This window comes from Orycteropus afer, unplaced genomic scaffold (genome assembly GCF_000298275.1).
Source record: "Orycteropus afer afer isolate SDZICR_OR568_19922 unplaced genomic scaffold, OryAfe1.0 scaffold00326, whole genome shotgun sequence".
Lineage (NCBI taxonomy): Eukaryota > Metazoa > Chordata > Mammalia > Tubulidentata > Orycteropodidae > Orycteropus > Orycteropus afer.
The window spans coordinates 1,843,057-1,869,751 of record NW_006921913.1 but is presented as its reverse complement, the minus strand read 5'-3'; the positions used below and the strand labels follow the sequence as shown (position 1 = coordinate 1,869,751).

General features: G+C 34.6%; 1 protein-coding gene across 1 annotated transcript; it reads right to left on the bottom strand.

The window, feature by feature from the left end:
* Nucleotides 1-26,326, bottom strand: RO60 (Ro60, Y RNA binding protein). Its single transcript, XM_007952164.2, has 9 exons — nt 25,747-26,326; nt 19,734-19,954; nt 18,925-19,071; nt 15,496-15,633; nt 14,005-14,121; nt 13,038-13,151; nt 12,668-12,814; nt 7,714-7,833; nt 1-21 (listed from the first exon to the last, which is right to left on the bottom strand). Exons 1-9 carry the CDS (start codon nt 26,324-26,326, stop codon nt 1-3), a joined length of 1,605 nt encoding a protein of 534 aa, XP_007950355.1.
* Nucleotides 26,327-26,695: the final 369 nt, after the last annotated feature.

Genomic DNA, 26,695 nt, shown 5'->3' with positions numbered 1-26,695 from the left:
TTAGTATGGTATCTTGCAAGGCTGCAAAGTCAAGGTTCCACAGTATCAGTGAAAATTGTTTTATCTTGAAATAAATATTACAGATTAGTATATTCATCCATTTCCCATTAGAAAACACCAAAATTACACTTTTAGTTGTATTATTTACAGTGAAAACTTAGATTTGACAAAGCATCATTTAGTTTATCAAGAGATGTAGGAACCTCCCCCCCCCCCGACTTTTTCAGGATCCTTTGAAGTAAAATAAACTTTATATAACTTTAAGCACCAGCTTGACAATTTAAAGTATTCTTTCAGTTTTATAAAATATTCCTACTTTGAAAGGCAAAGTGAATGAAAAAATGTGAATGTAATTAAGCAAATCCTGGCCTGGATACTCTTTACTGCAATAGTCCCATTGTTTAAGGTTATGGTCAACTTGGCTGGATCATGATTCTTAGAGATCATCTTGTTTTACCACTGTGTTCACTTTGAATAAATTTGTTTATACGCTTGCAACAAACTCTTTGCCTTTTGTCTTAAAAATTACCTTAAAAAATTAATCATTTTGGAACTGTACAACTGCATTTTTCATTTATAGTATTAAATATGCAACTTGGTCCTTGGAGGTCATATTATTAAATTCCAGCTTCTTGGATAATTTGTTATTACACAAAATAATAAAAAAACCTTAAACTATAAAAAAATATTACTGAAGTCAACAGTCATATATATATATGGCATATCACTGTGCCAAGATTAGCCTGCCAATGGGTGCTTAAACTATTAGTGTACAGTCAGGTCTTAAAACATGATAGTTAAATTTCCATTCGGTATGTAAAATCAAAAGCTCTAAAAGACCCTTTTGAGTTCTTACTTTAGAAATACTAGAACACTATTAAGGCATTACTTAATGAACAGACCTCATGGAAAGTACCTAGTATGCCTGTACTGAAGTGCTAGTCATATTTTAAGGCAGTCAAAAGGTTTTTTCACTTTAAGGCTCTTGCATAATTAAATTTTATTTTCTGTACCCTATGCAAACATTGTTTTTTATAATGTAAATATCTATTAAGTGGCCAGTTTTGGAAATCAAAGTCTTTTTTATAAAGCAAATGGGGAGTTTAGAACTAGTTTGTAATACTCCTAATCTCACCTGATTTTTTTGATAATTTAATGTATCATAATTTAATTTGGCCATGTATGTATTCTCAAAGTTATATTTGCAAATGAAGCCTAACAAAATAATTTAAACAGAAGTTTCAGTAGAATGTTTGTATTACTATTCCATCAATTACCTGTGGTAGTAATGTATTATTTAAAATAAAGGCTTTAAACTCATTCATTACCCTGAATGATCCAAATATATAAAAGGATAATTTTCTTCTCAAATACAGGTAGGTACATTTATTACTGCAAACCAAAAAAGGCTGAATGACTGATTAAGTGAAACCAGGAGGAATGTAGCTAATTTACTATTTGTTTTATTCAAGCACAGATTCTAATAACTTCTAAAAGTGTAGAAAGTTAAATGCATTTTCAAGTTAAAAATTAAGTATTATACTTGTGTTCATAAAATTAATATGATACATGGCAGTGCTAAATCAAATAGAAGGGAAAAATATCTTAAAGGATCAGAAACAGCTTTTGCTATTTTCTTTGTATTTATAAATTCATTCTCATTGAAAATAATCACCTTAATTTCAATAACAATTCTGCAACATTATCACATCTGTCCTAGTTTCTATTTCTTTACCTCTTTCCAATGTAATTTGGCAATTTTGGGGTTTATAAAAATGTTATTTAATTTTATTCAAACAGTATGCCTGCCTACAGATTAGTTTTCTACATGAAAAATATTACCTTAGAATTAACTTTTAAATTAACTTTATAATATTTTTTCAAAAAAGCAAAAAATTGACCAGTTTTTAAAAAAATGTTGAAGGTGAACTCACTGCCAACCTTCTGGTTAGCAACCAGATGTCTTAAGCATCACACCACCAGAGCTCCTTAAAATCTGACAGTAGTCTTTCAAGTTTTGGAAAGATAAACATTGAGACATGCTATTTTCCTAATGTACTTATAAGAGAGGCAATTTTCTTCTCATATATAGGTAGGTACATTTATTACTGTAAACCAAAAAAGGCTGAATAATAGATTTTACTCAAAACACCACAAAATTTCTGGAAACATACAAAAGGTACATAATATAACTTGAGAATATATCAACCCAGTTGTATTTCCTAAAGACTTGCCCATTATTAATTAAAAATAATACAACCTTAAAGCTATGTGGAACAAACAGCAATCTGCAAATGCTCTTAACATTCTAAACCTAAATGTGACTTTCCTATTCATTTTTATTACCCAGGTACAGCAGGGATAGAAAAAGACAAAAAGATCAAAAGAAAGGAACTTTAAAAGGGAGGTTAAAAGCAATCTTCCAACCAACAGATTAGGAAGCACATAATAAACACCAAATAAAATGAATAAACACAACTAATTTCATACCTTCTTTTTCCTAATCCTTCCTTGTACATATTTACATTGATCAAATCACCCCAAATCTGTAGTATATAAGACTAGAATTTTTTGCTTTATCTACTTACTGTAAGGGAATCACCAAGAAATGTGGTTTTGTGGGTTTATCTTTAGGCCAAATGAAAACAAATAGAAGAGATTACAATGATTTAGCTTTTAAGTTATTGTTTAGATGTAGCTTTGTTGTTGTTAAAAATATTTCTCACCTAACTGTTAGGTTCTAAAATTTATTCAGGGTTTTATCTTTCTAAATCTATTTAACAAAATCTCAGAAAATGAGGGGGAGGAAAAAAAAAAAAAGAAAAAAGCCCAATACAATGGCATTTGTTCATTTGGAGATATACCAATTATTTTAAAAGATTAAGCAAATGTTTGTTAATATCATCTTCTCATTTAGAATATGAGTGTTTCCTAGATCTTTTCAAGAGTTGAAATAAGTGTTCTTTTCATGTATCGTAAGAATAGTTAACTGTAGTGCCTAAGGCATTTGACTGCTAACCAGAAGGCTGGTGGTTCAAAGCCACCAGCCACTACTCGGAAGGAAGATTGGGCAATCTACTTCCATAGAGTTACTGCCTCAGAAACCTAAGGAAGGGTCGCTATGAGTCGGGATCTACTCCATGGCTTAGTTAATACTCACTTTCACTGTGAAAACTTTCCCACTCTGCACCATAGTAGATAAAACTAAGGTCTACTCAGCTAATTTTCTACCTTTATTTTCAAAACACATATCCATCACCAAGAATGTTTCCAGTTACAAAAAAAAAAAAAAAGGTTCTAACTTGTATTGCAAGCCCTCCAATTTCAACTTTTAAAATATACTAAACTATTAATTCTTCTATGATCCAAGCATATTACTTTTAAAAGACTATGAAATTAGAGATGTTGCATCCTCTACGTCACAGTTAAAGTAAAACAGGTTCCAGAGAAGTGACACTTAAATTTAATTCACTAGCATCTTGCCTCACTAATAACTTCATAAAAGTTACTATAGTAATAAACAAGTGTTAATAAATGGAACTCCTAAGAAAGTTCAACAAGATGGGTTGTGTATATTAATTTTTAAGTTACAACTATGAAATATTTACATACCATCTAGGAAATAAGTGTATTTTCCTCAGGATTGTTTTTGTGTGTGTGCTTATAAATGATTATTTTTTAGTTTATTTTATAAGCAGTTTCTGTCTAAAGGTGTGTTTTTATTCTTTTTCAATATTTATTGTTTTTCAGGTGAAAGTTTACCCAGTGAATTAGGTTCCCATGTAATGATTTTTATACAAATTGTTCTGTGTCATTGGTTACAATTTTCACAATGTGTCAGCATTCTCATTATTTCCATTCTGTTTGCTGTTTCCATACTTCTAGTTTCTCTTCTTTCGTTCTTAGCTTTGCTTTTGGGTAAATGTTAACCATTTAGTCTCATATAGTTAATTGTTCAATAGACTCATGGGTGATACTGTTTACTTTATAATCCAATCTATGGTATTTTAGGACAACAGTCTCGGGGTTTCCTCCAGTCTCTAACAGTCCACTAAAGTCTTTTTTTTTTTTAAATGAATTTCATTTCTGTTCTACGTTTTTCTCCCATTCTAAATGAGACCTTCTATTGTGTCTGTGGTCAGAACAAGTGGTAGTGTAGCCAGGTACCACCTAGTTCTTCTGGTTTCAGGTTAGAAGAAGCCTCGGTTCATATGGCTATTAGTCCTGTGGACTAGTTTCTTTAGTGTTTTTTTTTTTTCATTCCCTTTTACTCCAGATGAGTAGGAAACAAAAGTTGTATCTTAATGGTCGCTCTCAAACTTTTAAGATTCTAGGCACTACTCACCAAACTATGGTATAGAACATTTAACTTTATGAACTGTATTATGCCAACTGACTGAATTATCCCACGAGACTATGGGCTTAAGCCTTTAAAACCCAGTAAACCATTTTACAAGTTGTTTGGATATGTCCAGGAAGTCTCTGTAACTGTGTGCCCCATATGCTTTATTATATCTATTGATAAATATGCAGCACACAAAACACCTATACCTACATGTGATGCACTCACATATGCCTTCTTGTTGACATATATGCATACACTTCTACCTATGTAACCACATACATATTTTTTGGTTATTACTGTTGTTGCATCGGGATTTTTATTTAAAAGCAACATTTTTCCAAATATTAATGTGATAGAATTCCTAAAAGTAATTCAGAAAATAAAACTTTACCACTTGAGTACATTTTATTTATACTGAGGTAAAGTTCTTTATTTTTTGTATAGGGTTATGGTATATATCAACACAGGTTATTAAACCAACATTAACTGTGCATGAGAATTACTATGAATTACAAAAGTAGATCTGTTCACCATCTTCATATTTCTCTATTCCTAAATCAATCATGTATATACATTGTTTCCTAATACCTAAATAAAAAACAAGTCTTGAGTAATCCTATTTTATCTCCTATTCCTCTCAGCCAGTCTGCCCAAGTTGTGGGGGAATGAATACTGGAAAGGGATTCGAGTGACCGAGATTTCTAAATCTAGCACTGCAAAATTACATTCATTCTCTTTTGGACCCTGGATCTTTAATCAAAATTTTACAGTTAGTTGATAAATTTTTAGTTTTTCCAGCTCCAAAATTCTATGATTTGAAAATACAGTAAGTCCCTGGGTTATGAATGTTTGACTTACATTATGCAAATCTGCCCTCACTTTGAAATGACTGAACCAACCCCTACTAGCAACAAATTCTTCATTACAATCACTTTCACTTGCTGCACGTGTAGCTTTTTAAAATTACTGAAAAGGCTTCAAGGCTTTTCGTACTCTAAAGACAGGCTAACTAAGAATGTTATGTGGCTGGTCTGACGCACCTACAATTTGACTTAAAGACACACTGAGGAACAGATATAGTTCATAACTAGGGGACTACTTGTATAGTTACTTTCTGTATTGGTTTCAGTATTTTTTTTTTTTTAAAGAAACAGTCTTTCTTTCTTAAATTAAACCCTAATCTGTTTAATTAGACTTATGTAAATACTTCAAAAAGGTCACTTCTAATCTTATTTCTCTGATGAATTTAATATTAGCTCCTAGATACATTTGTCTAAAAATACTATAGAAATAGTATATAACTGAAGGAAATAGACTTTTATACTATATTCCATTTAACGTTTCTATTAAGAATAAAAAGATCATATTATAATTTTAAATTTAAGAAAAGCATGGGTTTAAAGAATTCTATTACACAATTTGATTAGGTTCTTCACACTTTAAATTCAATGAGAAAAACATTTTAATGTATCAAAAGTAGCTAACATGTTAAATTCCATGCTTGACAAAGGATTAAAAACAGTATTTTCAAATCTACCATATAATTGACAATAATGATCAAAAACAATGCATTTTTCCCCATCACTAGCTGTGCTGACCAAAAAACAAAACAACCCCCCCCCCAGGTAATTTCAATATTTAAAACCTGTTACCAGTTCCCCTGAAGAAATGGCTACATGTAGGAACACTTTCATATCACTCCTGCAGCCCAAATTTCCCACGAAACAGAGGAAAACATCTACACAAACTATAATACTACCAAAGTTCCTTTCTCCCATAAAGGGAGAAACCATAAAACCTCTAACCCCCAAACACACAAAAAGGCTATAATTTACATTTATTAGTTTGACTTTTCACATATGGTAAGGGCTTTACAAAACCCAGAGTAAATTCTCAATACTTAAAACAATGAATACAAAAAGTTTTATGTGTAAGCTATCTTCAACAACCATGATGAAATTATAAGCAAAGATTCTGTCACTTCAACAGGTTGTTTTAATATTAAATCTTCCTTTGAAGAAGAGATGCTCAAGTAAACTATGTACTTCAGTGTAATGAAAATGAAGTTGAGTATACACAAATTAAACAGGAAAAAAAAGAAAAACTAATTTCTTAAAGACTGCTTGGTGATAATATGCTATTCAAAAATTGCCTTTCAAACCTTAAAGGGCCTAGCTTGCTTTATTATTTTTTTCTACGATCCAAAAAGAGTATCTGCTAATAAAATCAATGCCATACAATTGTACATGTGAAAAAATGTGAAAGTGGCAAATACTGGGCTATATATATTTTACGACAATAATAAATCTAGTGTCATGTTTTAAAAAAATGATTGCCACAAAATGACTACTGGACAAAAGGATAAGAGGCCACTGACATTTTTACAATTAGACAGTATCTAAAATCAATTTACAACTGGCTAAAAAAAAAGTTAAAAATAAACAATTTTTAAAAAAGTAAAAGGCTAATTTGATTTTAGTTGAAATTTTAATTGTTATACTTTTAACATTATGGATGGGGGAGTTAAATACTTATTTCCACTTAAGAGTATGAAAAAGAAAGTATGAGTACATGGTCTATGCTGTAATTCAGAAGCACTTACTGTCAAGTCACACTCCCCAATCATGGCAATAAAAGCAAACAAAAAAAAAATCAAATCTAATAGGTTACCTTTGCACACACAAACTTTAGTCTCTTCTCATCAGAAATAAAATACCCCTTTAATTGAAAAAGAAAGTTATTTATGGGATCTTAGATGACACTGAAAAGAATTGGTAAAAACTCATTCATAATTTAATCAAATGTCTTAGCATTTTCCCCTCTTCAGTATAAAAGTTTACAGATGATTTTCATATTCCATCACAGTTACATGGTCTAGTGCATTTCAGAGTATTTGGAAATTATCAAAGTTGTCCTTTCCCAGTGAAAACATGTAAGAAAACTTCTCAAATAAGGTGTTAAAGTGTCATGATATGGAACTACTTATTCTTTCGGCTCTCACCTCCTTTAAGTACAAATGCTGTTATTCTCCAAAGAAATAATAACTATTCTACTGCTCTACTATTGTACAGTATCAACCAGTAACAAGTCGTCTTTCTCAGTCAGAGGACGCTAACATGTATTCTGATGCTATTTCGCAAAAGAATGTTTAGTAGACAGAAAGAACTTTGGGCTCATCTTATTTTTTTTTTCTTCTTCCTTTTTTTCTTTTGGTAAAGTTAACTTTCCATCACATACTGTATCACCTTTTGCTGGATTAAGATTAGCTGGGAAGTAGCTGTGTATTCTTAGGAAGAGATGGCAATGGACCTTTTAGATCATGCTGGTACTTATGGTTAAATCACATCTAATGTGAAATTCCGAATTACATCCAGAGCTCCAGTATCAAAGCCACACATATCCAACATGCCTCGATCATCTGGGTCTGCAATGGTAAAACCATTTGATGTCATTCCGCAAACAATCAATTTGGCTGGAATACCCATTTTCTGCAGGAAAAGATCAAAATATTTAAAGGTTTTTATTAAGAAAGCAAATATCCTCCAAAATTAAAATATTTTAAAATCTGTAGTATAACTTTTCATTACAAAGTTAATTTTTTTTTTTTCCTGTCTCCATAAAATTTGTCACCTTTCAGGGCAGAATCCTTCATAAAGCACCTGAGTACTTTGTACTCACAGAACTGAGTCAGGGTGTTCAGGGGAGCTAGACATTTTCATCAACTTATCAAATACTAGAGTATGTGTGGATATAAATATAATGAAGTATTTCTCTGGAATTATCATTTTGGCCTATGACTTTGATATGTACAATATTCACATGTCCCATGGAAGAACTTATGTTGTCCTCCACAGCTACAATTTAAGGTTAAAAAAACGGAGTTTTGAGAAGAAGTAATAATTAGTGAGTGTGCAGTATGTCAGACACTAATAAGCTCTTAATTTATCTAATTATCATCGTTACAGCAATCCAAAACGTAAGTACTATTATCTACTATGACTTACAGCAGTTAAGTAATCTGCACAAGCCCACACTCAGTAGAAGAGATACGCAGGACCTGGAACCCACGTTGTCTTGACTCCAAAATCTATTTTCTTCACCTGTGCTGCTAATACTCAAGCTTATTATCAGAATGTGCTGTCAGGCTTGTTAAAACATACTGCTGGGTCCCATTCCCATAGTTTCTGATTCAGTAGGACTTTGTTGGTGCCCAGGAATTTGCATTTATAACAAACCTGGTGTATTATGCCTGGTGATGCTAAGGCTGCTGGATGAGAACCACTACTATTCAACAAGTTCTTTTTCTGTTTCCAGTCACAGTAGCCACATTTCAAGTGCTCTACAGTCCTCTGTGGCTAGTGGCTATTAGCAAATACAGAACATTTCTATCATTTCAGAAAATCGTATAGGAGAAAACTGATTAGAACACAAAAATACCGAAAAAACTTAAAAAGTATAAATAATAGCTTTGTTTTAATTTTATGAAGTCTTTTGGCAAAATTCACAAATGATAGTTCTAATTTTCAAGGAGCACACTGAATCATTCAAAAATTAACATTGTTGTTGTTAGGTGTCGTTGAGTATGTTTTGACTTACAGTGACTCTATGTGTGATGGAATGAAAAACACTGCCTAGTCCTGTTTCAGCCCACTGTTGCAACCACTGTGTCAATCCATCTCGTTGAGCGTATTCCTCTTTTTTCACTGACCCTCTAACCCTCATGACCAAACCTGAAGTCTTCCTCCAAAGAGTGGTCCCTCCTAATATTGTGGCCAAAGTACGTGAGACAAAGTCTTGTCATCCTCGTTACGAAGGAGTGTTCTTATTATACTTCTTCTGAGACAAATTTGTTTGTTCTTCTGGAAGTCCGTGGTACATTCAATATTCTTCTCCAACACCGTTATTCAAATGAATCAATTCTTCTTCAGTCTTCCTTATTCACTGTACAGCGTTCATACATGAGGACTAAGAATACCATGGCTTGGGTCAGGAACTTAGCCCTCAAAGTGACATCTTCGCTTTTGAACACTTTAAAGAGGTCTTTTTGCAGTACGTTGGCCCAATGCAATATGTCTTTTGATTTCCTGACCACTGCTTGTAAGGGTGTTGAGTGCGTAAGTAAAACGAAAACGTTCACAATTTCAATCTTTTCTCCATTATCATGATGTTGTTTACTGATCCACTTGTGAGGATTTTTGTTTTCTTTATATTGAGGTGTAATCCATATTGAAGGCTAGTCTTTGACCTTCATCAGTAAGTGCTTCAAGTTTCCTTTCAACAAGCAAAGTTGTGTCATTTGTGTATTGCCAGACTGTTAATGAGTCTTCCTCCGATATTAATGCCATGCTCTTTTTCATATAGTCCAGCTTCTCTGATTATTTGCTCAGCATACAAATTGAATAAATTTGGAAAAAGGATACAACCCCAGCACACACCTTTCCAGATTTTAAACCATACAGTCAGTATCCCATTGTTCTGTTCAAACGACTGCCTTTTTGTTATGCATGAATATAATTAAGTGTTCTGGAAATCCCATTCTCTGCAATTTTATCCATAATCTGTTATGATCCACACAGACGAATGCCTTTGCATAGTGAAACCAAACCAAACCAAACCCTACAGGTAAATATCTTTCTGGTATTCTCTACTTTCAGCCAAGATCCATTTGACATCATCAATGATATCCCTCATTCTGTGTACTCTTCTGAACCCAGCTGAATTTCTTGCAGTTGTCAATAAACTGCCACAATTGTTTCTGAAGTATCTTTAGCAAAATTTTATTTAAGTGTGATATTAATGACACTGTTTAATAATTTCAGCATTCTCTTGGATATTTCTTTGTAATAGGCACAAATAAGGATCTTTCTAGCATACAATGAAGATTTTCAGTGTTGCATATGTCTGCTGAAACATATCCACTGGTATTCCATCATTTTCTGGAGCCTTGTGTTTTACCAATGCCTTTGCTGCAGGTAGGACTTCTTTGAACACAATACATTTTTGATCATATGCTACTTCCTGAAATGGCTGAACATCGGTCAATTCTTTTTGGAACAGTGGCTCTGTATATTCCTTCCATCTTCTTTTTATTATGATTTGGGTTAAAATTTACAAAGCAAATTCATTTTCCATACAATAGTTCACACTCATTTTGTTTCATGACATTGACCACAATCCCCACCACATAACAGCCCTCCTCCTACTTCCTCTTTGTGGCCACCTTTTCCCTGTGTCCTTCTTTTCCATGTATTCCTGTCCTCTGAACTATCTCCCTGTGCAAATACTGCCCTTCTGATCTCCCACGGTTGATCATTCTAAGGAGTGTACCTACCTGGTGTAAATGTTCATCTTATATGCCTGTGTGTTATTTGGCTGGAAGCCATAGGAGTGAGTTCAATTCTAGGTCCGATTTCAAGGGCCATAGTCTCTATCAGACCAGTGAATCTGGTCTTTTTTATGAGTTTAAGTTTTGTTCCACATTTTTCTTACTCTATCTGGGATCTCCTACACTGATCCTTTTCTGATGGTTTACAGTGGTTGCTGGGCACCATCTAGTTCTGGTCTCACGGTTATATAGACTAAGGTTCACATGGTCCACTAGTCCCTTGAACTCAGGGTTTCCTTGTGTCATTGGTTTTCTTCATTCTTCTCTGCTCTGGACCCACTGCTGCATCTTAGATGGCAGTTTGCAAGCTTTCACTACTCACCAAAGTAGGACATAAAAAACTCATTGCCATCGAGTTGATTGCGACTCACAGTGACCCCCACTGGGTTTCCAAGGCAGTAAATCTCTATGGAAGTAAACTGCCCCATCTTCCTTCTGCAGAGTGGCTGGTGGGTTTGAACTGCTAAACTTCTGGTTAGCAGTCAAATGCCTTAGGCACTGTGTACCCCAGAGCTCCCTAAAGTAGGGTACAGAACAATGTTTTTGTGTAGCAATTGAGCTTGATAGTCTCTGCACCCACAGTCCCCAGCCCACAGGCCCAAAAACTCAGTCCCTCAGGATGCTTGGCTGTAGTTAGGAAGTTACCTTGACTTTGGCCCGTTAGCTTTATTATATAGGCATTGTTACAGCACATACAAATACATATGTAGAAATATTGTCTGCCATGGGAATATTCCCTTTTGCCTAGACATACGTGATCATTCAGCCTGTTTACCTGTGTATCCACCCATACATTGTTGTTGTTGTTGTTGTTGTTATGTGCCATCGAGTCGCCCCAACTCATAGCGACCCCTCCTTGGGTTTCCGAGGCAGTATCACTACGGCAGTAGATTGATTGCCCCATCTTCCTTCTGAGGAGTGGCTGGTGGGTTTGAACCGCCAGCCTTCTGGTTAGCAGTCAAGTGCCTTAGGCACTATGCTACCAGAGCTCCCACCCATACATTAATGTTTGTTATTATTGATAATGCAGTACTGTGTATGTAAAAGTGTTTATCTTTGTTGTTCATACCTCTTGTGCATGTCTATCTTCTTTTGATGCTTCCTGTATCATTCACTGTATGGCACATAGAATCCTTCGATGTTAGAACTTAAGGCTTAATTGTTTTTCCCTTTCGGTATTCTAATTCCAGGTGTTTGTATATTTCACTATAATTTTCTTGAGTGAGCCTCTGAAATCTTCTGTTTAGCTCTTTTAGTTCATCATTTCTTCCATTTGCTTTAGCTACTCTATGTTCAAGAGAAAGTTTCAGAGTCTGACATTCATTTTGGTCTTTTCTTTCTTTACTGTCTTTTTAAAAGACCTTTTGTTTTCTTCAGGTACACTGCCCTTGATGTCACCCTACAACTTTTCTGATCCATTAATGTTCAATGCGTCAAACGTATTTTTGAGATGGACTCTAAATTCAGATAGGATATACTCAAGGTTATATTCTGGCTCTCACAGACTTGTTTTAATTCTCTTTAACTTGAGTTTGCATATGAGCAACTGATTGTTCCAGTCACTCCCTGGCCTTGTTCTGATATTGAGCTTCTCCATTATCTTTCTGTATCGATAAACTGAAATTCCCATGTATCCCATCCAGTGAGGATGGAATAATTTATAGTAAGATAAAATATGTATTTCTCTTGATTATTGCTAAAATTATTGTTTGCAAGCATATTATTAGAAATATACAGCATTGGAATTGGTTGAAAAAACATTACATATATGTATGGACAATACTTTTCCTTATTTCAAGTACTACTGACACTGTAACTGGCATTAGTTTCCTATACAAAGGTACAGAACTACTTTTAGTAATATTTTTTGAATAGATAGTGAATATTTGAGAAATGACTATTTCTAGGGTGAGAAAAAATATTAGATTTCATTTTACCTTCCGATACTCTCTTAGAGCAACAACAGGATGGACACTTCCAGCAAAGGTCTCATTATCAGTGAATACAATGAAGACATCAGCAGCTGTGTTTGTCTTCTGAGCCCAGATCATTGGCAGAGCGCAATCAGTTCCACCTGCTGGGATCTAACTCATAACAAAAACATAAATAAAAATAAAAGTCTTTACTTCCCCATTAATTATTCACATTATCTTTTTGTTTACAACCAATATATAAGCCTTCCCAAAGCCTACATATATTTTTTTGATTTTATGCTTCTAGTGAGAAAATTAACATATAAAACAATTTGTTCTCACAAACTGTATATAAAATTATTATATATGTTAAGTATACTTATTAGTTTCTTACCTGATTCATAGCCATTAAAACTTCTTGTAAGGTCATATCTGCAGTAACTTGACATGGCACCATTTCATCTGAAAAAGCAACTACATAAGAATCTTTTTCTGTCCGTGTGACAACCTGAAAAATTCAATGGTAGTAATTTTCAGCAGAGTTTGAGGAAATGAGTATAGTATGATGAAGCCTGACAGAGCTGGAACTCAACAAGATTGCCTTGTTGTTCCAGGTCTTCTAAGTTTTCCCTGTTTGACAGGGTACAGTCTTACTACTTTTCTACAGCTTGTTTTAGGAGAAAATATTTGAGTTTTCTGTCTCTGACAAATTATCCACCTTATACAGGTTCCAGCTTTCATAGGTTTTACTGTATCTCAAGTACATAAAAATTCAGCTTTCAGAAAAATACAATATGAGGTTTATGCTATTACTAAACTTGCATTATCAGGTTTTGGAGCTACATGCAACAGCAGTATAGTTTATAAAGTACTTTCACAAAGAAACTGGTTTTTATAACAACAACCCTCTGAAGCAAATTGAGTATATATTCTTCTCATTATATTAAATAAGGAATAAAGCCACAGAAGAAAAGCTAAGAAGCTAGCCTACTGTTTATCTCCTATTCAGTGACAGGCTAGAACTGAAGTCTTCTGACCTGATCCCTTATCTTTAAACTTTTATATTCATTAAATATTTTTAAAAATGTATTATCTGCTTTCTCAAAATTACTAATTTTCTGCTATAAAAATTAAAATTTCTATTCTTACAATTCTTTAAACATGTTTTCCCAGTGTGCTTAAAATTTTGCTTTAAAAAATTATCTTCAGCTCTAAAAGGGTAGAAAAATGTACCAAATTAAGCTGGAGAAATACAAATAAATGAAAATGTATTTCCTGATTATATATAACTTTACAGTTTTGCTCCATTCTAAATATTTTTTTAGAGTAGAAAAAATTCAAGATGGTCTTAATTTTCTCACCATGCACATTGCTGCAGCAACTGCACTAGCATTGAGTATACTACCCAAAACTCTTTGGTTCATAGAAGCACTGACATCCACAGCCAGCAAGAAACGCTTTCCCGTTGGCTCGACTATCTAAAGAGAGAACAAAATAAAAAAAATCTTCACATGCAATCACAAAAATTATAAATAGATTAAGTTTCTAATAAATCACATTTGCCTACCACCTTTCCTTCAAAGGACTAAAGTGAAAGCCTTTCTGATTTTTTGATTGACAATTATTTCAACAGGCGTGGGAGCTCTGGTGATGCAGTGCCTAAGGCATCTGACTGCTAACCAGAAGACTGGTTGTTCAAATTCACCAGCCACTCCTGGAAAGGAAGATTGGGCAATGTACTTCCGTAGAGATACCTCTGACACCCAGGGAGGGTTTGCTATGAGTTGAGTCAACTTGACAGCAGTGAGTTTGGTTTGGTTTTTGGTAGCTTTCACTAATGGTAAAATAAAGTAAATAAGATAACATATTAAATAATTTTATTTAAAAAAGGATCTACCTATTTTTTCTTTTAAGTCTTTCTCACTGAGGTAGAGTAAAAATTTCTAAGAAATTTTTAAAATCAATAATGTTAACTTTTGGTTTTGACATGGAATTTCCATTTCTAAAAATATTACTTCCTATATCAAAGCAGATGACATCCATTTATTAAGAGGAAAAGCAGAGGACAGATCATGCCAAAGAATCCTATAGGAGCAAAAAATTTTAAAGTTGGCAATTTAAAATTATCAAAATGATTTTAGGATAATTAGCAGCTGGTAAAAGGCAGGGAGAAATACTTTACTAATAAACTTACAAGATTCATTACATATCCATACACCCACAAAACCAAACCAAACTCACTGCCATCAAGTTGATTCCAGCTCACAGTGACCCCTGTTGGGTTTCTACTTCTTTATGGAAGCAGATCACCCCATCTTCCTTCTGTAGAGCAGCTGGTGGGTTTGAACCATTGACCTTTGGGTTAGCAGACAAATGCCTTATGCACTATGCCACCACACCTCCTTACCTACACAGGTACTCCTTACTTATTGACTATCGTGTTATCAAACATCTCACATTTACGACGATAGTAAAAACAAAAACAAAAACAAAAAAACTATTTTGCATATTAACATGATATACCTGGCTGTAACAGACATTGAGGTATGAGACAAAAGTAAGGCTGGCTGTGATAAAGTTATGTGTCAACTTGGCCAGGCCATGATTCCCAGTGGGAATGATGTAATCATCCTCTGTTTTGTGATATGATGTGATTGTCATCCTCCATTTCCACATAATGCTGATTTTCACATAATGACCTGCTCTATGGAACCTAACCATGTTGCTAAGTAAGGAGTGGGTGTATTTATATGAACTAAGGAAAAACAAATGAGTATCTAACCCAAAATGGTTTTGATGATTAATATAACCATTAAAATATGTTTTAAGATTTTTTTTTTTTATATCATTACCTTAAAAGTCTTGTAAAAAGCGTCATCTAATGCTTTCAAAATTTCATTATCAGGGCGCCACTTCAGTTTTCCTCTAAGCCCATGCCCTGTTTTATAAGTTTCTAGTGCAAGTAAAACATGAAATGGATGTATACGAGCCTAGAAACAAGATAACAGAAAGCAAATACAAAATTCAAGTTAAAAATAATAGTAATTATGTATCTTCCTTGAATTTTCCTGTTACTGTTTGTATCTCCCAAACATCTTTCAAACATGGCAAAATGAAGATCTATTAACCTTAAATTTAAGAGTCAAAATGTAATCTGGTATGAGAAGAATCTTAGAACACCAAAAAATACACTAACTACATTTCCAAAATTTAGAAGGCAACTTTTTGAATCAGCAGTGGCTAAGAAAGGGCTACTCTGATGACTAGCAAGAAGGATGGGGCCATCCACTCCTGAAAAAATTGGTCACCGAAAACCTTATGAATAGCAGTGAAACTGTCTGTGATACAGTGATGGATAATGAGCTCCTCAGGCTGGAAGGCACTCAAAATACGACTGGGAAAGAGCTGCCTCCTCAAAGTAGAGTCACCCTTAATGATGTGGACAGAGTAAACTTTCAGGACCTTCATTGCTGATGGGGCATGACTCAAAATGAAAAGAAGCATTTAGAAGAAATTATTATTAATCATTAATCATCAGAACATGGAATGTATGAAGTGGAAAACTAGGTTATCAAAAATGAAACAGATTGTAAACAGACTGATATCTTAGGCCTTACTGAGCTGAAATGGACCGGTGTTGACCATTCTGTATCAGAAAATCACATGGTCTACTATGACGGGAATGACAAATTGAACAGGAATAATGTCGCATTCATGGACAAAAAAAACTTTCAAGATCCATCCTGAAGTATAATGTTGTCAGTGACAATAATATCCATATGCCTACGGGATGACCAGTTAATACTAATATTATTCAAATTTATGCACCAGCCACTAAAGCCAAAGGTGAAGAAATCAAAGATTTTTACTAACTTCTGCAGTCTGAAATTGATGAAACATTCCATCAAGATATATTGATAATTACTGGTAACTAGAACGCAAAAATTGGAAATGAAGCAGCATTGATAGTTGGAAAATACAGCCTTTGTGAAAGAATGATTCTGGAGATCACATGATAGAATTCTTAACACCTACGAATACCTTTTTTCCAACAACATAAATGGTGACTATACACATGGACCTTGCCAGATAAAATGCACATAAATCAGATTGACAGTATCTTTGGAAAGAGGTGATAGAGAAGCTCAATAACATTAGTCAGAACAAGGCCAGATGCTAACTGTGGACTAGACCTTCAATTGCTCATATGCAAGTTTAAGCTAAAGCTGAAGAAAATTAAAAGAAGTCCACAAGAGCCAAAATACAACCTAGAATATATCCCACCTGAATTCAGAGACCACCTGAAGAACAAATTTGATGCACTGAACACAAATGACTGAAGACCAGATGAACGGTGGGATGACATTAAAAAAAATTATATATGAACTATGCAAAAGGTTATTGAAAAGACAGAATAGGAAGAAAGGACCAAAATGGATGTTAGAAGAGACTCTGAAACTTGCTCTGATATGTAGAATAGCTAAAGCGGATGGAAGAAATGATGAAAAAGTGCTAAACAGAAGATTTCAAAGGCAGCTTTCGAAGACAAAGTAAAGCATTATGATGAAATGTGCAAAGAACTGAAGTTAGAAAACGAAAAGGGAAGGACACGCTTGACATTTCTCAAGCTGAAAGAACTGAAAAAAAAATTCAAGCATCAAGTTGCAATACTGAGATTCTATGGGAAAACTAGTGAATGACATGGGAAGCATCAAAAGAAGATGGAAGAAATACACAGAATCATTGTACCAAAAGAACTCGTCAACACACGAGGAGGCAGTATATAATCAAAAACTGATGGTATTCAAGTAAGAAGTCTAAGCTACACTGAAGGAACTGGCAAAAGCAAGGCTCCAGGAATGGATGGAATATCCACTGAAATGTTTCAACAAATAGATGCAATATTGGAAGTGCTCACTCATTTATGCCAAGAAATTCAGAAGACAGCTACCTGACCAAATGACTGGAAGAGATCCCTGTGTGTATTCATTCCAAAGAAAGGAGATCCAACAAAATGCGGAAATTATCAAACCGTATCACACATGCAAGTAAAATTCTCATGAAAATAATTTTAAAACAATTATAGCAGTGTACTGCCAGAGAACTGCCAGAAATTCAAGCTGGATTCAGAAGAGGGTATGGAACGAGGGATGTCATTGCTAATGTAAGCTAAATCTTGGCTGAAAGCAAAGAATACCAGAAAGATGTTTACCTGTGTTTGATTGACTATGCAAAGGCATTCGACTGTTTGGATGTTAACAAATTATGGATGATGTTGACATAGATCAAAATGCAGTCATTTGAACAGAACAAGGGCATACTGCATGGTTTAAAATCAGGAAAGGTGTGCATCAGGGTTGTATCCTTTCATTGTAATTACTCAATCTGTAAGACAACCAAATAACCTGAAAAGCTGGACTATACGAAGAACGTGGCATCAGGATTGGAGGGAGACTCATTAACAACCTGCTATACACAAGATGAGAAGACCTTGCTTACTGAAATTGAAGAAAACTTGAAGTACTTCCTTATGAAGATCAAAGATTACAGCCTTCAGTATGGATTACAACTCAATATAAAGAAAACAAAAATCCTTACAACTGGACCAATAAACAACATGATAAATGGAGAAAAGACTGAAGTTGTCAGGGATTTCATTTTACCTGGATCCACAATCAACACTCATGGAAGCAGCAGTCAAGTAATCAGATGAAGTATTGCACTGGGCAAATCTGCTGCAAAAGACCTCTTTAAAGTGTTAACCAACAAAGATGTCACTTTGAAGACTAAGGTGGGCCTGACCAAAGCTAAGGTATTTTCAATAGCTTCCTATACATATGAAAGCTAGACAATGAATAAGGAAGACCACAGAAGAATTGATGCCTTTGAATTGTGGTATTGGTGAAGAATACTGAGAATACCATGGACTGCCAGAAGAACAAACAAATCTGTCTTGGAAGAAGTATAGATGGAATGCTTCTTAGATGTAAGGATGGCCAGACTTTTTCCCACAGGCTTTGTCTTGTTGTCAGAAGGGACCAGTTCCTGGAGAAGGATATCATGCCTGGTAAAGCAGAGGGTGAGTGAAAGAGGGGATGACTCTCAACGAGATGGACTGACAAAGTGGATGTAATCATGGGCTTAAGTATAGCAAGAATTATGAGGATGGTGAAAAAACAGGCAGTGTTTCATTCTGTTGTACATAGGGCTGCTGTGAGTTGGGGCTGACTCAATGGTACCTAACCACTACAACAAGAAGAAAGGGCACTGAGAATGCTTACCTTTCTTATCAGTTTTTCATTACACAGTTTTTCACATACTAAAGATACTTCTGAATTTCCTGGTTCAAGCACTGAATTAGCAGTCATCTTTCCTAGATTTCTTAGTAATGCAGTAAGTGGCATTTCTTGTAACAAAGCCTTCCATACCTATTGCAATAATATAGGTAGAAGTATAAGGAATCAAAGGAAAACGAATTGATGTACATAGTTATATCATAATATTCATAATATATCTCTAAGCCTTTAATATGGGGTGCAGAGCACTTTTAGAATGAAAATCTATGCTACTTGGTCAAAGGCTTATCAAATAAGCTAACTTGTTCTTTACTAGAATAATAAAGTGAAGTATATTGAAAGGAACAGCATAGAAAAAATTTGTTTTACTTGACATAGCTTTCAACGAGTGTATTTTCCAGAGTGGAATGATACTTACTAAATGACAACTACATTCCAGGCGTTTGTGAAAAATGTTTTAAATAAACATTAATATCATGACAGAGTTAATTTCTTTCTTAAAAAAAGTAATTAATATACAGTTATATGTTTATCCTTTTAAAATATTACATAAATTATTCATGTTTAAACACATAAACCAAGAACTAAACCCATTACCAATGAATTGATTCCAACTCACGGAGACCCCACGTTTAAGACTAGAACTGCTCCACAGGGGTTTTTCTGGCTGTAATCTTTTCAGAAGCAGACTGTCAGGCACCACACAGTGGGTTCAAACCACCAAACTTTAGGTTCGTGGTTAAGTGCAAACCACCTACACCATTATGTTTAATCACATACTGTAATTTACTCACCTCTTTAGACTTTAAGTGGTTTGTTAGAAGATGTTCTCTAACTAATCTGTGCTCTTCTATTAGATGAATGACTTCCAGTTCATCTTTTGTTCGCTTGACTTTCTCTACAGCTTCCAGATAATTTAATAATTTTTCAGTCTCCACAGAAAGTGCTTTTTCCTTATACAATTCATGGACCTCTTTCCAGCCCTTTGTAATGTATTTGGTCACAATAGCAAGTCCTTATGAAAATAAAGAATTAAAAAGACACGTAGAATTACCAGGTAAAAAAATAAAAATGTTAACTGAATATATATGATATGACAGTCATAATGTGAGACTTGGGGGGAGGGGAACCTATATCCTAAGTCATTTTGTCACAGAAGTTTTTTTTTAATTTTCTATTTTTATTTTTGATACAACAGAATTAGAAATTTTGGTTGACAATGCTTATCTCAAGACCATAATTTCAGAATAATTTACAAGTATATGGATCTATCCCAGTTAATCTTATGAATTCACTTGTCTCTTTCAGGTGCTTAATAAATAATGAATTTTTGAATAGCAGAGATAAGTGGAGGAGCTCTGGTGGTGTAGTGCCTAGGGCACTTGATTGCTAACCAGAAGGCTGGTAGTTGAAACCCACCAGCCACTCCTCAGAAAGAAGATGGGGTAATCTACTTCTGTAGTGATACCACCTCGGAAACCTAAGGAGGGGCCGCTATGAGTTGGGTCTGACTAGATGGCACATAACAACAACAACAACAGAGATAAGTGGAAGCAAATAGACAGGTAAATAATTTTTGTTTTTATAGCTGAGAAAACACCATAGGCAAATTTAAAAAAATAAAGGGGAAAATAATGAAATATTTGTTCATTCCTTTTACAATTACCTTTAATAGTAGAAAGAGCTTCGGGTTGGGGGTAAGAAAAATCTAAGTTCTAGCCTTATTTTGTAATATATAAGCTGTATCATCTTTCCAGACCTTAATTTCCACTTCTAAAAAAGGTGATAATTTAATTTTCAAATTCAAACCTCTTTGAAGGGACAGACAGTTAAATAAATGATCCAAGCAAAGAGACACAATAAAGCAATATAATGGGAAGTGGTTATAACCATGTGTGATGAACTGAAGACAGTACATCCTGACTAGTGTTTTAGCCAAGTGTTGCTCAGAAAATGTATGTTTAAGAGAAGTCAGAACATGGATTTTCATGTGAAGTCTTATTATTTTCTCCCTAAAATATCATTCAAACAAAAGAAAATACATCTCTAAACCAGATTTATCTAATGTGCTATTTCTAAACTCTAAGTCATTAGAAGTCAACACTATATGCAAGAATTTCTAAACTATTATGACTCTTGCTATCATCCAAATTTTGGTACAAAATCTTATATTGTCTTAAACAATCAACCATTTCACGTAAGCATGTCTTCTATTTTGTTTTTCTAGCTAAAATGAAAAATTTCTCAATGGCAATCTTATAATTATTTTTATCTACCCAGTTCTAGTACTGGCCACATAAATAGATGCACATTAAATACTTAATTAATTGACTTATTTTATCTGTTATGTGGTAGTTAAGTTTGTGTGTCAACTTGGCTGGGCGTGGTTGAGTGGCTGGGCAGCTGGATGTAGTATTCCCCATGATGAGAGTGGTAATCATCAACTCCATGGTGGAATCTACTCTGAGCAGCTGAGTAGCTGCCTTAGGGATATGGTCTGGTTCCTGAATATAAGAACAAGCCTTGGGAATGGTCTCTAGCTTATGGCATGCTTAAACCCTGCATGCAGCTGGGTCGTCGTTCAGCAGCCTGCCATGCTCTGCCGATCTTGGGACTTTAAATGGACTTGAATTAATGGCCTGCCATGTGGTTTGGTAATATTGGGACTGTGCCTTATTACTTGTCAACCTTGGGCCCGTCAGACTCAGCAGCCAGCAGCTGACTGAAGAAAAGCCTCCAGCTTCAGTGGGCCAGGAGCAGGAGGTAGAGCTGAAGTCCAAGGTTGAGGGGCTTTCACCCAGTCCCTACAGCCTGGCACCTTGAATTTGGACTTAAAGTCTCCAAACTATAAGAGGATAAACTCCTGTTTGTTCAAGCCATCCCATTTGTGGTGTATTTTTGTTACTAGAGTGGTACTAGGTAACCAGAACATGTTATAAATGCACATTTCAATTAAAGTATATTGTTCACACCTTACTGGGAGTTTGTTTCAAAATTCTTTTCAGTCTGAGCAGCTTAGAAATTGCTATTATTTGACATTATGCCTAAATTTGAGATTGCTATTACAAGGTTTCAAGTATGAATTCTGCCTTCAACAATTAAAGAGTCTTAACTAAAAGATGAAATTTAGAGAATACTTAATGCCTCATTTTATAGATCAGGAAACCAAAGCCCAGACCAGTATCTGCACAGTTCAGAAATTAATCTGTATAAGTAGAGCTAGCAACTATGTGGTCTTCCTCTTAATTCAGTACTCACTCCACACCACCATGTAGTGTATTAATGAACAAATAACATAAACAAACAAGTAAGATAAATAAAGCTGAATCCCTATGTTCTTTGTATAGAATCAGAATTAAAAGTAATAAAATCATGGCTACGTGAGAAAGAAAAGCCCAGATAAATATTCTTATCATCTTAGTTGGATAATGGAAGGAAGGTTGGGCAATCTACTTCCGTAAAGATATCGCCTCGGAAACCCAAGGGGGGGTTGCTAAGAGTTGGGACTGACTTGATAGCAGTGAGTTTGGTTTCTTTGGTTTTAGTTGGGTAAGTTCTTTCCAAACCTAAAACAAAATCTCAAATCTATGAAGAACAATAGGTAAGTTACATTACATTAAAATTCCAAACTACAAAGGTAAGTTAGATTATAGTAAAGTTCCAAACTTCTTTATACTAGAAACACCTCATCCCAAGAAAAAATCTAAAGACAAAGAACTACAGGAAAATGCATGAAATGTATATAATAATAAATTATTAACTTCTACACTATGTATCCCAACAGTGCCCATCTATAGTAGGTACTCAGTAAGTCTTTGCTGAATGAATGAGTGGTGACCATAATCAATATTAAACACAATTGCAACCTAATGGATAAAAGGGCAAAGATCCAATAATAAAATCCACAGGAAAAAAAAATACAAATAATCAGTACATAAAAAAATGAGCACCCTCAAAATGCAAATTCAAATAACAAGACATAATTTTTCACCTAACAGAAGAAGACTGGGCAATCTACTTCTGAGAGATACCGCCTTGGAAACCCAAGGAGGGGTTGAGGGATTGCTACTAGTTGAAGCGACTCGACAGCAGTGAGTAACAATTAAAATTAAAAATACATATGATACAATTTGTGGAAATGTAAATTTACAACTTAACCATTATAGAAATATTTATTCTACACAAATCACTTCACTGCACTATTTTGTAGTAGTAAAAAAAGTCTGGAAACTACTTAATTGTCCACTAGTAAGAGACTAGCTAAATATAGTATATTTATATGATAGTGTATACACACACATACCTACTTCTACCAGCCTAGAAAACTATTAATAATACGCTTTTAATGGAAATAAACAGAATATCACTGTTTTTTTTAAAAAATTAATATATAGTACAATATATATATATTTAAGGAGCTCTGGTGGCATAGTGCCTAAGGCATCTGACTGCTAACCAGAAGGCTGGTGGTTCAAACTCACTAACTACTCCTCAGAAGGAAGGTTGGGCAATCTACTTCCGTAGTGACACCACCTCAGAAACCCAAGAAGGGGTTGCTACTAGTTGAAGCAACTCGATGGCAGTAAAACATTAAAATTAAAAATACATATGATACTATTTGTGAAAACGTAAATTTACAACTTAACCATTATAGAAATATTTATTCTACACAAATCACTTCACTGCAGTATTTTGTAGTAGTAAAAAAGTATGTAAACTACTTAATCGGCCACTAGTAATGTGCTATGAGTCGGATTTGACTCGACAGCAGTGAGTTTTTTTTTTTTTAATATATAATATATTTAGGAAAATCTGGAGTAAGATACAGCATACTATTTGTAATGATTTTTTTTTAAATGGGAAAAACTTACACTTTCTGCATATTATTTCTGTATGACTCAACTATTTTTTTAAAAAAATATTTAACTGCTAATAAAAAATGAAACACAAATATTCTTGTATATATAAATATTTCCAATAATTTACTGCTTAAATTTCATTTGAAAAGTCCATTTAAAAAGTGGCAAATTAGAAATTACTGAGGAGATTCTGTGCATGAAGGTATCATAATACAGTAAAACCTGAGAAAGTAAAACCTGTGTAAGATGGAAACCTGCCAGAGAAGGAAACCTGAAATATTTTGACTAATAGTGAGTGACAGAAAAGTCATAAGCTGTACCGTCTGTCAAAAGTGGAAAACTTCTAAGACCTGGAAGAGCAGGAAGTCTCGTCATATTCTGGCTCTCACAGATTTCACTGTACAATACATATGGAAGAGAAGGGGAGGGAACAAATACTGTACTTCTATTACTTGCTCAAGAGTATTTATATGCCTTCTAAGAAAGAGTAAGTAAGTATTATAGCACCAATTAACTGCTTGAAAGTCTCTTCCCATACCAAAACAAAACAAAACAAAAAACCCACTTGCCATCAAGCAAATTATGACTCAGAGCAATTCCATATTCACTGCCATCCAGTAGACTCTATTCAGCGACCCTATAGGACAGAGTGGAAATGCTCCACAGGGTTTCCAAAGCTGTGAATCTTGACAGAAGTAGACTGCCTCATTTTCCTCCCATGAAATGGCTGGTGAGTTTGAATCACCAACTTTTTGGTTAGCAGCCAAATGCTTTAATCACTGTACCACCAAAGGTCCTAGCAACTCCACAGACAGAAAAATATCTTTGTGTGATTGCCTATTAACATCCTGAATTGCTAGTTAAATTCAGGACTATTTCAGGTAGCTTTTAGGTTCTATAAGGAGCATTGGTGGTGCAGCAGTTAAGGCATTTTGGCTGCTAATCAAACGGTAAGTGGTTTGAACCTACAAGCCACTCAGCAAAGAATAGACAGGGCTGTCTGCTTCTGTGAAGATTTATAGCCAGGGAAACCCAATGAGGGTCTCTATCAACCCAATGGCAGCAAGTTTGGTTTTTAGGTTCTATAAGGAGCCCTGATAGCACAGTGGTTAAAGAATTTGGCTGCCAGCTAAAAGGTCAGCAGTAAGAACCCACCAGCTGCTCTGTAGGAGAAAGATGTGGCAGTCTGTTTCTGTAAAAATTTCCAGCCTTGGAAACCCTATTGGGCAGTTCTACTCTGTCCTAGTTACTGTGTGTCAGAATTGACTGGATAACAATGTGTTTAAGTTCTTTCTGGGAAGACAAAAAAACCAAAAACCAAACTCACTGCTTACTAACTTCTGGTTAGCAGTCAAATGCCTTGGGTACTATGAACCAGAGAGAAAAAAAAGGGGGGCTAGATGGCTTAGTGCCTAAGGCATTTGACTGCTAACCAGAAGGCTGGTGGTTCAAACCCACCAGCCACTCCTCAGAAGGAAGACTGGGCAATCTACTTCTGTAGAGATACCACCTCAGAAATCCAAGGAGGGGATGCTATGAGTCAGAAATGACTCGAGCATAATGAGTTTGGTTTGGTTTTTTGGTTTAGAGAGTACAGCCTGGCTATCTGCCATCTAGTGTCAAGGAGCTACTTTGCTTCTACATTAGTAATCTTGATGCTGCTTTCATAGTCCATAATCATTGAGATGAACATTCAAATTAGTGGTTAACATATTAAGACTTAGAAAATTAATCTGTAAATTGTCATTTAATTTTTGATTAATGTCTGAATTGCTTGTAGTAAGTTTTTAGTTCCATGCTAGCATTTAAAATATTTGAATTAGTCAATTAGTGTATGTTTTGAGAATTAAAGGTTATTTCTGAAATATATAATTATCTTAATGCACATAAAAATTTGCTATTTTTTGAAACACTCCTTTCTTCCCTGTTATAAAGATCTTATGCTTACCTTCGCTAGAAGGTTTAAGATGCGACAATCTTAACAGATCTTTGTGGGACCAGCCATTTCTTTGTTTATATTTTGTAACCGCCAGAGCAAGGGCCATGCCACCCTTTTCATTGTACCAGTCTGCTACAGCCTTCCGGAGCGCACGACCCCACATACCACATTTCATGCTTTCCTTCAGATCTTTCTTAAACTGGATGAAAGTAAAGAGATGTGTAGGAATACGGCAAACTTCAGAAACAGCTTTAAATGCTGCTTGTTTGGTGCTTATGTCAGAACACTGGGAACAAATGGCAAGTGCAAAGAGCATAGGCTCTTGCTTTGCGGTTCTGCCTTCTCGACTAAACAACTTTATTTCCTGTATTACTTCACATCCTCTGCCATCTTCAATTAATCTAATTAGAGATTCAGCATTTTCAAGGCCCAACTTCTGTTCTTTGATATAATAAGTTCCACCTTCAGAACCAAAGCATAAGAATCGGTGTAATCGAATCATGTCAGTCACTTGCCATACATATCCATCTTCAGAATTGGCTATCTGCTTCTCATTTAGTGGATGCATTTGGTTTGCTGATCTCTCCATTTTTCTGTTTTTTAGGAAACCTACCAAGAAAAGAAAAACATTATCATAGTTAGATAAAAACAGCAAAATTATAAAAAGGAAGCAGTATTTATTAATCTATGTTTATTAAAATATTTCATGGAATTTTTAATTTAAAAAAATCTTTTTAACCTAGTAAATTTTTCTCTTAATATAAAGTGTTACCATCTGACTATCCAGAGACAATCACTTAAATACCTTACTTTATAAAATGTTTTTTTTTTTTTTTAATTTACCAAAACTCAAAATCCTTCAAAGCAAACAAACTAGATTATAGCCATGGTAGTATGAGCATTACAAGCTGTGTTGGATTATGCAATAAGGTAAGCATGGGCTTACTTGTACTTACTA